General features: G+C 46.4%; 1 protein-coding gene across 1 annotated transcript in view; it reads right to left on the reverse strand.

Annotated features, from left to right (window-relative positions):
* The window catches only part of Stac (SH3 and cysteine rich domain), a 117,510-nt gene that overhangs the window by 52,027 nt on the left and 50,724 nt on the right, over window positions 1-14,759 (reverse strand). Inside the window, exon 2 of the mRNA XM_055601713.1 lies at window positions 12,600-12,879. Within this exon, the coding sequence (XP_055457688.1) occupies window positions 12,600-12,879 (280 nt within the window). The remainder of the gene's footprint in view (window positions 1-12,599; window positions 12,880-14,759) is intronic.

Raw genomic sequence — 14,759 nt, forward strand, 5'->3', positions numbered from 1 at the left:
ACACACACACACACACACACACACACACACACACACACACACACACATTGTGGGGAGATAGATAGATAGATAGATGATAGATAGATAGATAGATAGATAGATAGATAGATAGATAGATATAGAGAGATATTGCATAGGGTTTATGAATTGTTCTTACAAGTTGAAAGGAAAAAAAGGGTAAAGAGCTGAAGACCTACAGTGTTACCCAAAGACATGAACTGACAGCTAACAACAACAAACCAAATTTCAAAATTAAGCATTTAATAAATGGCAGACTTGTAACCACAGAGTTAAGGAAAGGGATACAAAGTTCTCTTTCATTCCTCTCTACCAAACAAGCAAAAATTGAAAAGAAAAACCCAAACAAACAAACCAACCAATCAGTCATTGGTGGCATATGGCACGACTATTGCTCCTTACATTGCAGCTGGGAGACGGACATAACATCACTGTGGTCAGGTAAATATGGGAAAAGTATTTCCTTGTTTTAAGCATGAAAAGCATACAGCAATTTCAGTTTCAGGACTGGGTCTTAGAAACTTAACCACACATGAGAAAAAAGTGAAGACAAGCTCTCTTCAGCTTTTCTAATAACATCGAGATATGTAAAACAGCAAAATACTACCCAATTGGATCATAGTTAATTAAAGCTGGGCACATCCATAAAAAAACTAGACTGTTGGCCAGTGGGAGGATTTTAAAATTAATAATGCCTGGCATGATGTCACAATATAATACAAAAATATTACCTTCAGAGCAAAAAGCCCCAGTCTTTAGAAAACCCATTTACAATAGACATGTACATTAAAAGGCTGAGATGAGCACCGAGCAAAATGGTAATGCTTGTATGTGGGTGGTGGACTTACAAACCTTTCGGTTTTTGTTTTTGCTTATTTGTGTCTTCTTGTTTTCCACAATGAGCAGTTTTCCCTTGTAATAAGCAAAGCAGGGCGTGTATTTGAAGGGAAGTGTTGCTATTTTTGAGGAGTTAGAAGAGTAAGGTCATGTTGAAACCAGCAGAACCTCTGGCAGTTTGGGCTTTGGTAGCCCCGTTGTCAGGCACTCTTGGGAAAGGGGTATGGTGGCTTAGTGAAGAATGATGGGGTCTGGGGTCTGTCCAGTGGGGAAAGTGCTGGGTTCCCCCAGGAGGATTTTGGTTCTTAGCACTCCAGGGAAACTCTTCCTGGTCTGAAGGTCTTCCTGTCACACCACACTGATGATTAAGCAGACCCAGCTCAGGCCAGGCTTTCTGTGACCTGCTGTGTTTCACCCTTTCCAAAAGGAGTCTTAGAGGTCTCACTGTTCTCCCTGCCTTGAGTACTGGAAAGCTCTTGAGCCAGGCAGTGAGAGCATCACCAGGTTTCTGTTAAGAGGGAAGAAAGGGAGTGGGCTTCTATGGTAGCCGAAGCTCTTTATGGGGCCCAGTTAAAACTATTAAGATAACCCTTCCCATCTCCTCTACCCTCAGCTCAACTCACAAGTTAGTGCCAAGTTTTGCAGGAAATGGAAGTGTGGAGGCTGTGGGAGGAATCTCAGTTGCTCTCCACCTCACTCATTGAGGCATGGTCGCTCAGTTGAACCCAGAGCTTCACGGATAAGGCTGGCCTAACTAGCCAGTTTGCTCTGAGAATCCCTTGCCTCTGCCTCCCACGTGGTGGAATTACAGGTGGGTGCCGCATCTACTCTGTGTTATGTGGGTTCTGGGGGTCTGAACTCCCATCCTCGATTGCTGCTTGTACAGCGAGCACTTTAACCACTGAGCCATCTCCAAAGCTGCCCACCAGCAGTGGATTTGAAATCAAGCAGTGGATGTGAATCAAGAAGAAAGTTTCTATTAAAGCTGAGAAGAGTCCTGGGCCATCTTTTCTTGCCTATGTTCCCTACTTTTCCCTATAGAACATTGCCTCCTGTCCTATCCTAGCTTAAAAAAAAAAAAATCAATGGCATTCATTGTTTATAAATTCCTCTGTTGATCTTTCCCATTTCGGTTCCTGACGACTAGTGGAAAAACTCTCTCATTTCCCTCACCCCTCACCCACTCTTGGCTTTAAAAATAGCAATGAGAGTTGTGTTGGCTCAGGGCCTCCTGGATCTGGAGTTCACAGCCTCTGCCCCTGGGGCCATCAGATCATAGTGCGATCCATAGCTGGTGAGCTTTTCTCCTGGGATGTGTGCGTGTTTGGCGTAAAGCTCTGGGAGGAGCTGTCCCCTGAGTGACCACTTTCTCATGGTCTTCCGGGGAAACATCTGGGCCTGATGGCTCCACCGTAGTATTGACACTCTCTGTTGATGTTTTCTGTCCGCCTTTTCTAAAAACCTGTTCCTAAGGCCATTTGCTTCTTTCAGACCTGTTCTTAGAGCTTGAGGCTGGAGAAATCCTATTTATCTAGATTTCCAAAGAGCAAGATGGCCAGTCCTCTCCCTCCAGGGTGTTTTTAGAGAAACTGGGCACATGATTAATATCAACCTTCTTTTTTGCACATGAAGCTATTGTTTATTTTTAGTTTTTATTTCAGAGTGCGTCAGACGGAACCAGGATCTTCACATATGCCAGGCAAATGTTCTGCCATTAAGCTCCATCTCAGCCCCTTTTAAAAAATTTTGTTATGGGACAATGAATTACTAAGTTGCCCAGGCTCACTTTGAATTTGAGCTCTTCCTGCCTCAGCTCTCCTATGTAGCTGGGAGGAAAGATGTGTACCACCATGCTGGGCACAGAGATTTAATCATGGATAGAGTTTTCGGTTTTATAAACCTCAAGCCACTGTCTTGGCTATCATTTTCTGTTATGATGTGCTGTCATTGTTGCCAATCTCATTTTAAAGACACGAGGGCTGAGGGTCAGAGAATGGCTTGTCCCATCTATCCTGGGCTCCCCCACACTTTGCACTCCCTTCTCTGCACTTACCAGTGTTCATGATGGGGCAGAACCCTTCCTTCACCTTTGTTAGTTACTGGGGGTTTTAGAACAAGCAAGTCAAACTCAGGTGGACATTTCTTTAGATTAACAAAGTAAGGCAAGCACCGGCAAGACAAGCAGCAATGTGATGTGAGCTTGGTTCTGAGAGTCCAGTCAACAGCACACAGAGTGGACCAGGAGACACAACACAAACGGAGAGAAGCTGTGCGCTGTCCGAAGCTGACGGAACAGTTCCATGGGGCTGGAAATCAACTCAGCCCATAAAGTGCAAACAAGAGGAGCTGAGCTCAACACCCAGCACCCATATGCAAAAGCCAGGCAGGGTGGCTGCCTCTTGCAATACCAGCGCTAACCAGCTGACCTAGGCCAATTCTTGAGCTCCAGATCCCAGAGAGAGATCTGTTTTCTAAACACAATATGTCAGGGCCAGAGAGGTGGCTTACTTAGCAGATAAAGGCTCCTGATGAGCTAGCTCTGTCTTGAGTTCTATACCCAGATCCACATGGTAAGAAGGAGAGCTGACTCCTTCAAGTGTCTTCTGACCTCCACACAGATGCCTGGACAGCGCGCGCACACACACACACACACACACACACACACACACACACACACACACACGCCTCCCCCCCATCCCATGCACACACAAACACACAATGCATTTCCCTGCCTGGAGGTGGAAGAGTGCGTGTGTGTGTATCCATGTGCTGTACATGCGCATACACACACAACTCTGTGTGCCATTCTGCTGCCAGTGAGCCACAGGCTGCTGCATCTTCTTTCCAGCCATGATCTGTGCTCTGTTGCCGGGACAGGGAGGTGGGAGGTGCTTAATGAGTGATAGAGAAAATACTTCACTAGGATTAGTCATGGACTTCTCTTCTCCCCACCCCTGACTGAGGCTTTGAGCCCCAGTTACAGAGCCCCAGAGCAGAATTGCCTGCTCTGTTTTACACTACTGACCCAATTCTGTCACTTATGATGTCACCTCTTTTGTTGCTGCATAACCGTAGGGACCATCCTAAAGTAGGTCAGTGGGACAGTGCCTGCTCTGGCTGCTAAATGGCTGCACAGGGCACATTCACTCATCACCAGAGTTCCCCATCAAATGTGGGAAACTGGAGGTGATGTCCTATTCCTGAACCCCATCACCCTCAGATCTGGAATGGTTCTTAAGTCAGAAGCAAGCAACCTCTGGACACTCATCATGGCTGCACCTGAGCCTCTGGTGGTCCAGAAGCAGAGACCAGGTGCAAAGGCTCTGCCACACAGGAAGTTGGCAAACCCTTCCAGAGTGGTTATGGCTGTGTCTACCTTCTTTCCTCGTCCCTTCTTCCTCAGCTACATTTTGAGTGACCCTCCTTTCTTTCTGCTCTGGACATTCTGGATTAAATAAAAAGAAGCTGGAAAGAAGCACTGTAGAAAACAGGCTGTACTCAGGGTACACGTGCTGCAATTAGAGCATGTTGCCTCCAGGCGGTAAACTACTACACATAGTTAATCAAAGCTTTTCCTTTTTTTTAAAAAATTAATTAACTCAATTTACACCTCTGTCATAGGCTCCTTCATCCTTTCCTCCCCAGTTCCATCCTCCCTCCTGAATTCTCTCTGCCCTATTCCTCAGACACCCTAGCTCATCTATTCACATGAGGACTGAGTTCGTCTTCCTCCCCTGTGGCCTTGGAGGGCAGTCCCATCAGGGGGAAGTGACCAGAAAGCAGGCAACATAGTCCATGTCAGAGATATCCCCCACTCCCCTAACTAGTGGGCCTATATAAAGTCCAAGATGCCCATTGGACTTCTTGGGGTCTGTGCATTGTAGTATCTCTATTCTGTACTATATGACTAAAATCTGCTTATAAGTGAGTATATACCATGTGTGTCTTTTTCTGGGTCCGTGTTACCTCACTCAGGATGATCTTTGCCTGCAACTTTCATGATTTCCTTGTTTTTAACTGCTGAGTAGTATTTCATTGTGTAAATGTACCACAGTTTCTTTATCCATCCTTTGTTATCTCTCTCTGTGTGTGTGTGTGTGTGTGCGTGTGCGTGTGCGTGTGTGTGTGTGTGTGTGTGTGTGTGTGAGACAGGTTGATTTCAGTGTCATCTTCTAGCTCTCTGGGCTTGACGTTTTGAGGCAAGGTCTCTTGTTGAACTGCAGCTCATCAGTTCTGGAAGGCCAGCTGGCCAACCAAGCCCTGAGGAGCATCCTGTTTGTGCTTCCCCAGCGATGGGGTTACAGGCATGGAGCTGGGTCAAGCTCTTTTACATAAGTGCTGGGAACTGGGACACAGGTCCTCATGCTTGCATGGCATGCACTTTATCAACCAAGCCATCATTTCCCCACCCTCTGATTTAATCTCTTTTATTTAAGTTAGTTTCAGAGAAGTATTTTAAATCCATACTTGTTGGCAGCAGACAAAATACCAGAAAACTAATAGGAGATGCAGTTTCAAAGCATTTTGTGTTTTTTTCTTTTAGCTGAAAGGTGCTAAGTACCAGCCACACATGCTTCTGTTTAAGAACGACAGAAAGAGCACTGGGACTGAGATTTAAGTCTTAATAACTTTTCAGTGCATTTATCTGTGCGGGAATGGAAAGGTCCTGCAAATCCTGTGTGCTAGACAGAGAGACATGCTAAACCGTATTCACTAGTGACCAAGAAGCATCAGGGAAGCAGGGGTGTCAGAGGGAAGAGTCCTTAGTGACAGTTGCCATCTCCTTTCTGTGATTGTCATAGCATCCCCGCCCCTCCATTCACCCCGGCCCCTACTGTGTAAGCGTGTGGAGGCCAGAGGTCAGCCTTGGGTTTAGTTCTTTAGGTACCATTACTCTTGTGTTTCTGAGTCATACTCTGTCATTGGTCTGGAGCTTGCCCAAGCAGTCTGGTCTGTCTGACCAATAAGCCCCAAGGCTTCTCCTCTCTCTACCTCTCCACCATGGAGACCACATCTGGCTTTTGTACATGAGTCCTGGGGACTGAACTCAGGCCCTCATGCTTGCAAGGGAAGCACTAAATGGCTGAACTCGCTCTCCAGCCCTAATTATTTCACCTATGAGTCTTCGCTCAGCAGCAACAGGATTCTCTTAGAAGGAACTAAGTGGGAAACGAATGGGAGGAAATCTGCCTCTGAAGGACAGAGCATTGCTTTGCCTTTCTGTCTTGGGATGATAGTGAAGCCATTATGCAGTGGCTACCAGATATGAATAATCCCATTGGATAGGACAGACAGAACTGGGTACTGCATGTTGTCACAGCTGATCATGTCTTCAAGGAACTTAGCACAGTCTGGGCTGTGAGAAATCACTTGACATTTTAGAGATAACAAGTGTTTGCTGCAGAACTGTCAGATTCATTCTAATTAGGTCTCAGTAGATTTAGGATTAGCTAGATGGAGGGCCAGAGAAGGAAGGAAGGAAGGGAGGATATTGCAGATGTCAAATGCTGGAATGCTGAAAATGAGCTGAGGAAACAGTATCCAGAACTTTCTATGGAGAACAGCTTGTCTGAGACAGGACAGGAAAAAGTGGGCACCAGTCATCACCATCCCTACCGCCTCTTTCCCGGGTTCTCATTTTGCCAGTGGGCTATGGATTTTACCCTCTCAAAGGGATGGCATTCAGGCAACATACTAGTGTTGAAGGGAGCTTCTGTTTGATCCAGTGTAGGAAAGCTCTGGAGATGTTGGTATTTTCTTGTGTGCACGTTGTACAATCCTGAAGGATTGTTCACTTAGGTGACCACAGCGCCTGTGAGGTTCTGCGAGCTCTGAGAGCACACCGGCTTGATCTTTGATTTTAGACATTTCCTTCAATCTCCGTTTGGCCATTCTTACCCAAGAAACAATTTATTGAGTTCATATGCACTGCTTTTTCTTTTGAAAATTTGTGTGTTGTGTTTGTACGTATCTGTGTCCTTTCTTTTGAAGATCTGGCTAATAGTAGAACCGTGGGATGTGTTCAGAACAGGCCAGGAAACAGTTGAAATGATGGTCAGACAAGAGCACAGGAGGAAGGTGTAGCTTGGATGGATGGTGATAGTGTTTCCTCATGTCAAATGCTTCATTACAATGATAATGGGGCATCAACACTAGGGTCTCTCTGCATCTTAAATGCACTCTCAGCAAAAGATGCTGCCATACAGCACCAGCATCCCACAGCCCTGAGTCCCAGCAAAGGATGTTGATGGACATGGTAGATTCTGTTGGAGGCTTGCTCAGAACTCATTTATCACGATGGTGCAGTGATTATTTACTGCTAATGTGTTATACATTCCCCCATTTTCACTTTTTCTGCAAGATAATTAGTTTTAACCAAATAGGATTTTTTTTTCCCCTGGATGCTACATTCCTCCTTCTTCCCAGAGCAGCCATGGCCAGTGACCAAATGGGTGGTGATATGACAAGTACAAGGGAAGCCCCCTGTCTCTAGTGGAATCTCTAGTTAGTTCTGCCTGACATAGACTCTGGATGAGACCATAATCCCACTCAAAGCTTTTGCTTGTTTTTGATGTTTCTTTGGTTCTCCTCCCAAAGGCACTCCCTACAACTATGTACCTTCATAGCAATCCCTACTTAAGACAACACTTATTATCATTTTTCTTTGTGGAAAACTTGGGCTGTTATGAAAGCAATTGGTTCTTTCAAAAAGATTTTAAATTTTATGCAAGGAAATTCAACAATGTTTCTAACAATCTCTTCATAAAATCTGAGTCCATTAATGTATTTTCTAAGCAGACTACAGTTAAAGACACTAAAATTATTTTAAAATTAGTCTTAGAAACACGGTGTCTCAATAAACAGAAAACTTGGGACTTGTAGGGGAAAAAAATCTCCTTAATTGGTGGAGTAGACCCACGGATGGAGTTAGGCATATTAAGAATACGTGTTTCACATACGTGAAAAAGCTGTCTGTGGTGGTATAATCTCAGCACTAGGGAGAGACAGGAGGACCTCATGAGCATGCTGGCTAGCTGGTGTACCCCAATTGTTACATTCCATGTTTAATGATAGAGTCTATCTGAAAAATAAGATGGAGAGTAAAGATGCCCTACATTGTCCTCAGTCTCCACATGCACACACACACACACATGACCAGGTACAGACACACATAAGCTTGCACTCATGTGTGTGCACATACCACATAAAAGCCCACATTGACTAATTGCATATTGTCACATGGGTTTGATGTTCCCTTGAGTGACTCACTGTCCATACTCAATTCAAGTAGAATCCACTTATGCGAAATGCAGGAAGATGGTTCCCTGACCCTTGCTCTCCTTGTAAAGCCTTGGCGATTTCAGGAGAGGATCTGCTTGGAAAGACACAATTGTTCTGACCAAGGACCTCAGTTGGTTCAGAATTCTCTCCACCTAAGACTTAATCTTGACCCCTGTTGTTCCAGAGGCAGGGTTGTTCATCTTTGGAGCTCACATGACTCCTTGCTTTGCTCACATTTCTAGTTACCTTTTTTTTTTCTTCCCCACAACCCAGGGCCTTGTGTTTGCCAGGCAAGAGCTCTACTACTGAGCTAAATCCCCAACCCCCTTTGCTCACATTTCTAAGAAAGCCTGGGTTGTCTATTTTGGCTTGAATAGGTGACTATTTTTTTTTTTTTTTTTGTAGGAGGGGCTAACTTAAAGAGCTGCAAATATATCACACTCCCTACCAGAAGTCTTAGGGAACATTGAAAATGAGAATGTAGAGAGATTGTTAAGGGGCAGAGTTTGGGGTGGGCTGGGGAGAAAAGGTGTCTTCTGGACACCAAAGGAGTGTTGGGCTCACTAACAGGTGCTTTGGTCTCCTCCACAAGACCTACAGAAGATGCATGGTTAGGGGTGGGGTACACAGCACGGTCTTTTAAAGACAAAAACATTAAGTTGGGAGGGGGATGTTGGAGATCTGGAAGGAGTTAGAGGTGGGTGAGGGGGTGTCTATGATTGAAATAATATTGTATCCACGTTTAAATTTTCAAAAAAATAAATTAAAATATTATCCTAAACTGCTTAAAACACTCCAACCAAGGACCATGCATGGAGATAACCTAGAATCCCTGCACATATGTGACTTCCAAATGGGCTCCCTAGTAAGGGGAACAAGAACTGTCTCTGACATGAACTCAGTGGCTGGCTCTTTGATCACCTCTTCTTGAGTGGGGAGCAGCCTTACCAGGCCACAGAGGAAGACAAGGAAGCCAGTCCTGAGGAGTCCTGATAGGCTATGGTCAGATGGAAGGGGAGGAGGACTTTCCCTATCAGTGGACTAGGGGAGGGGCATCGGAGGCGATGAGGAAGGGAGGGTGGGATTAGGAGGGAATAATGGAGGGAGCTACAGCTGGGATGCAAAGTGAATAAACTGTAATTAATATAAAAAATAAAAATTAAAAATTAAAAGAGAAAAACTCATCCACAGCACTCCCCCCACCTCCATATGCAAGTGATGATTAGGGCCTTGAGCCGCTTAACCCACAGGGTGTGGGAGCCAACTCAGCAGGGAGGCCCTGGGCATCAAGTCTGAGGTACTTGAAACAGATGGTCAGCTCTGAGCCTGTCTCTACTGGTCAGTGTCCTCATGGTGGACATGTGACCTTTAGGACTTCAAGGATAAGTGTCAACAAGCCTCACAGGAGGTGTCCCACAAAACTAGCTGTGAGTGTACTGTGAGTGTACCTAGGGGAGGGGAGTAGCATTCTCTTCTTTCCTTCAAAGATGGACTTATGAACTACGTTTCTTTCCCCCTTTATGTTTTCAAAGATAGCAAAGCAGTGGGGCTTGGGGTGATGGCTTAGGGCAATGGCTGTCAACTTTCCCAATGCTGCGACCCTTTATGTTGTGGTGACCCCTAACCATAAAATTATTTTTTTTTGTCGCTACTACGTAACTGTAATTTTGCTACCATTATGGATTGTAATATAAGTTTCTGTATTTTACAATGGCCTTATGTGACCTCTGTGAGAGGGTTGTTCAACTCCCCCAAAGGGGTTGCTACCCACAGGTTGAGAACACCTGGTTAAGGGGGTAAAGCAAGCAAGATGGCCTGAGTTTGGATCCCCGACACCCATATAAAAGCCAGGAACAGCATGGAACATATTCATAACCCCAGTGCTGGAGGAGGATTGGGATAAGGCAGGAAGATTCCTGGAGCCCTCTGGCTGGCCCGCCTAGCAGAAAAGGTGAGCTCCAGGTTTAATGAGAGACCCTGCCTCAGAAAAATAAGGAGAGTGCCTGACATTCATCCTCTAGCCTCCACATGCACAGGTGTCTTCCTATACCAACCCAATGAAAAAAGCACCTAGAGGATGAACTTTGTTGATACGGTGTTTTTTCTCAGCATCCATGAGGATCAGGGTTTGATCCCACTGCCTTATTAAAACCAGGTGCGGTGGCACACAGATGTGATCCCAGTTCTCTGGCGGAGGGTAGGTAGGATCATTAGGAGTTCAAAATTATCTTAATTAGAGATAATTAGGCCAGCCTGGGATACATTAGACCCTGTCTTCCAAAAGAAAAAAAATAGATAGATAGATAGATAGATAGATAGATAGATAGATAGATAGATGGCAGCTATGCGGGGCTGGAGAGATATGATTCAGCAGTTAAAAGCCCTTGCTTCTCCTAAGTTTCATTCCCAGGACCTGTTACACCAGCAGGCTCACAGCCATGTGTAATTCCAGCTCTGGCCTCTGTGAGCATTATGCACCCATTTGCACTTACTCCTTCCTTCCTCCAGCATGATTTTTTTTTAAAGACACCTATAACAAATTTAATTCAGATAAAAGCACAGTGAGGCCTTCTTTAGCAGCAAGTCTCACTAAGCTCCTGCACTTGCGGTGTCCTGGGAAGCCTGGTAGGGTAATGGCTGTGACATTCCTCAGAGGTGAGCACATTTCCATTACTCATTCCCAAGAACACATGCTCCTCATCTTTTCACACGCATCACAATGAGATCTAAAATAGAAGCGTATCCCCACCTCTTTTGGGGTTATGAATAGCGCTATTCTGAGAAGGCCTGGTGGCAACTGAAGGTGACGCATGGGACTCAGAAAGGAGGCATTCAAGAAAACCAAGCAGGAGGCAGGCTGCCCAAGTTCTCTGAGAAGGGGACATGATGGGAACCCCTTGGTCTCCCACGCTGGCAGCCAGGTGCTACACTCAAATGGAGCTGGAGTGGGTGGGAGCTCCGAGAAGGAGCTGCATCTACCAGGCAAAGAGGCTGAAAAATCCACAGACGACCTAAGCACCAGATCAGGTTGCTGACCCTGTTCTCCATCTCTTCCTCCATTCCCCCTTTTCAGGTAGCTGGAGATACTAAATATGTCTCTACCCTCCCAAATATGGGATTTCTCAATCAATTTACCCAACCAAAGGGATCCATCAGAAGTCACCTTGGGCCACCTCCAGCTCAAGAACTCCTCTGCCTCTTGTCCCTGCCAGGGACAAGATGAGGGGCCCTCTGATTGAGGAAAGAGTGGGGACAAGGACAAGAAAAGATGGAACTGCTGAGTAATGTCCCAGTCAGTTGGGCTCTGCCCGATCTGAATACGCTCAAATGAGAGTTGAAAGATGGCTTGTTTTGGTGTGGAGACTTTCTGGTAGACATTAGGCGGTGTTCTGATGGAAACCTCTGACTAATACAAACCTCCTTTTCCATTGTGGCTTGTTTGGAGGAAGAACAGACATAGTTGAAAGTGGCGAGGCAGCAAGCCTTATCTGAAAATGAGGACAGGTCTCACAGCTATGGCAGCTCTGGAACTGACGTGGCTTCTCATTTAGATGATCCCACCTGGGAATGGAAGGTCCCAGAACAAGAGCGGTACCAGATGTACAGCTCTATCTCACAACACTCCACGGTTTGGGGCTATCTTTAGTTTTCCAGTCGTTGATTGCTCACCTGTGTTTGAACTATCAGCCTTGTAAGACTTGGAGGTAAATAGTTTTTAGAAAATATGATGACCTTAAACTTCCACCAACCCAAAGGCTGCACATGTCACAGATCACATCTGAGGCTGAGCCCCGAGGACCACCCCCACCCTGCCACTTTTCCATAACATGGCTACCTGCTAATTTCACCCATACAATGGAAAAAATTCCTTTCTCATTAATTTTCATTATTTTGTTACTAGAAAAACTTCATGAACCATTGAAGCATGGTATTTAGGGTAACCTAAATCTGTGTTCTCAGGACCATGGCCACTAAAATTTATCCCTAGAATAAAATCTCTTTTTACTCTTTTACATTGGCACACCCATTAACAAGGACCTTGACAAGGGTGAGGGAATCATAGAACATTATACCTCCTTGGCCTCAGTGGCCATCACTAATGCGTCCAGTTTCAGTGATGACTAACACAAACATCTCAGGTCTCCTGAGCCTACCTGGACTATCAGGCTCAGGCAGGCATATGTGGGCCACATACAGAACAGGTGTAAAGGGCACCAGGCAACTGGTGGATGGTGCCTGCTGACGTCTTGGTTACAACTGCATCCCAAACAACTTCTCCCTCCACCTGGTCCTGCTTCCCTTTGCCTTTTGAAAGTCCTCTCCCTCAAAGCCGCTCCCCGCCTGCACCCTGTTGCTTCTAACTCTCTGAAGCTTGGAGTCGGTCTGTGGGTCCCTGAACCTGGGCATCCAGCTCTCATTTTTCTCCCTAGGGGCATTGCACCTGGAGGGTGGGGGCGTCTTACCCACGATCATGTGGTTGCAGACGTCACAGAAGGTGGGCTTCTTAAAGACATGCTCCTGAAAGGCGTGGACCTTGCTGTTGCTGCCGGGGTGCAGGCCAGCCCTGGCGGGCATGGGTGCCGGGCTTCCCGGCATGGGTTTGGGGCTGGGCCCCGGGCTGGCCTTGGCCAGCAGGTCTGCTTGTGGTTTCACGTCACTGTTGGTTCTTGGGAAGAAGTTGTCAGCACTTTTGCTCCGCAAGCTCTTGGTCTTGAAAGAAAGTGACCGTTTTAGTTTCTGGAGCTGCAATGCAATGACAGGACAACCTCTCTTATGATCGGTCCTGTGACTCCTGTGGGGGTGCAGCTCTGCCCTGTACCCCACGGATACCTTAGCCTGGGAGATTGAGCCAGGCCCCAGCGTGGGTAGCCCAAGGTCAGCGGCTAGCTGACATGGGCCGCAGTGGTCCACCTGTGGCCTGTAAGCCAGTGAGCAGAAAGAGGCTCCATCGCCTCATTCTGCCTTCTTCCCGCCCTTGCTTAGGCCCCCACCAACGTGCTGTCTGAAGCTCCAGGATACTGGGATTTCGACCTTTTGTCTTTTAATTTGCATAGTGGGGAATGAGGTGTGACCCCCGCCATTGCTGCATGTGTGTGGGGCTGCGCCCTCTCTTTAATAACCAGTCAGCAGCTATTTGTCTCTATGGATAGCACAGTATACAAGTGATGTCTCCCTCTGACTTGACATAAATGTGGCCAACTGGTCTCCAGGACACAGATCAGAAGCTCTCTAACCTGTATGTATCTGAAACATGTGGAAAGAAAGCTGTGTGTAAGGCATGCCTGTATGCCCATGTGGGGTGTGTGTGTGTGCGCTCACGCATGTATGTGTGGTATATGCTTATGTATGTGTATGGTACATGTGTATATGTATATGTGCCATTGCATGTATGTGCATGTATATTATATGTATGGAATGTATGTATGTATGCATGTGTGTGTGTATTATGTGTGTACATGCATGTGCCTGTGTATATGTGGTGTCAGGGAGTGTGAGGTACCTGTGTGATATGTGCTTGTGTATGTGGTGTGTGTATAAGACTCAGTATTTCAACAGTCTGTTTTGCTTTCCTGGCCCTTCATGTGCCCTTGCCCTGGTTTTCAGCTCAGTAAACCAGACCATTTCCATTTTGCCTTTGAGGTTTATAGAGAGACACCAAATGGATTTGGAAGAGTGCTGGACTTGAGTCCAGTCTGCATTGCTAATCCGATCTTCACACTGATGCGGGAAGCTTCTGGAAGCACAGAGGGAGTGTGAGCCTTGTGCTTAAAATCCTTTGAAAACTTCCCTTTCTCTGGCTCAGTATGGTAGTGCCCAGACCCCTGGCTGCAGGGGGATCACAAGGCCTGCTTGTTCTGCAGAGTGAGTTCTATTCGGCTTTGGCAATTCTGTGTCTCAAAAACTAAATAGTGAAAAACAAGGCTGAGGGTATGCAGCTCAGCATGGCATGGGTAAAAGCCTCAGGCTCAGTCTCTAGCACTAAACAAAGGGTCGAGCCCTTGCTGCTCAGACTCCTGTGCCTCAGCCCTGGTGATAGTCTGCATCACCACTGGCTTTGCCAGGCCTTGCCAGCTACCAAGGGCTCTCTAAGAATCTCACAGATTTAATCATCAGCCCTTGACACGCTGTCTTCCCTTCATCTAGACAGACAAGGCGAACAGTGCACTAGCTATATGGCTATCAGGGGTCAGTACACCTTTGAGTGGTCTCCTTTGGTAAGGATTCACCTGTGACCATTCTTCCTTTTGCCTGGAGTAACATCTGTGCAGCAGCTGAGGCCATGAATGAAGGTGCCCTGGGCTGACTTGGAGTCTCCCCACACCTCGGAGCCAGGCTCCCCAAGGACACGTAAGAGGGGCTGATGGGGCAATGTCAGGCCTGCCACCTCCTTCCCCACCTCTGTTTTGAGCTCAGGGGACTAAGGGGGCACTGTGGTCAGAGAGCTGGCACACAGCACAAGGAGGCCATTCTTCTTCACCCCTGAAGAATCCTAGCAGTTTGCAGTGTGATTTTGCAATGGACTGACTCAGGTCTTCTGGAACTGTAGCAACTGCTCTTAATCGCTGACAAGAGCCTATTTTCTACTCTGGGTCTTGTTGACTTAAGGATTTGGCCAGTTCTCA

The sequence above is a fragment of the Psammomys obesus genome, unplaced genomic scaffold (assembly GCF_907164565.1).
Source record: "Psammomys obesus unplaced genomic scaffold, mPsaObe1.curated_primary_1811, whole genome shotgun sequence".
NCBI classification, from domain to species: Eukaryota; Metazoa; Chordata; class Mammalia; order Rodentia; family Muridae; genus Psammomys; species Psammomys obesus.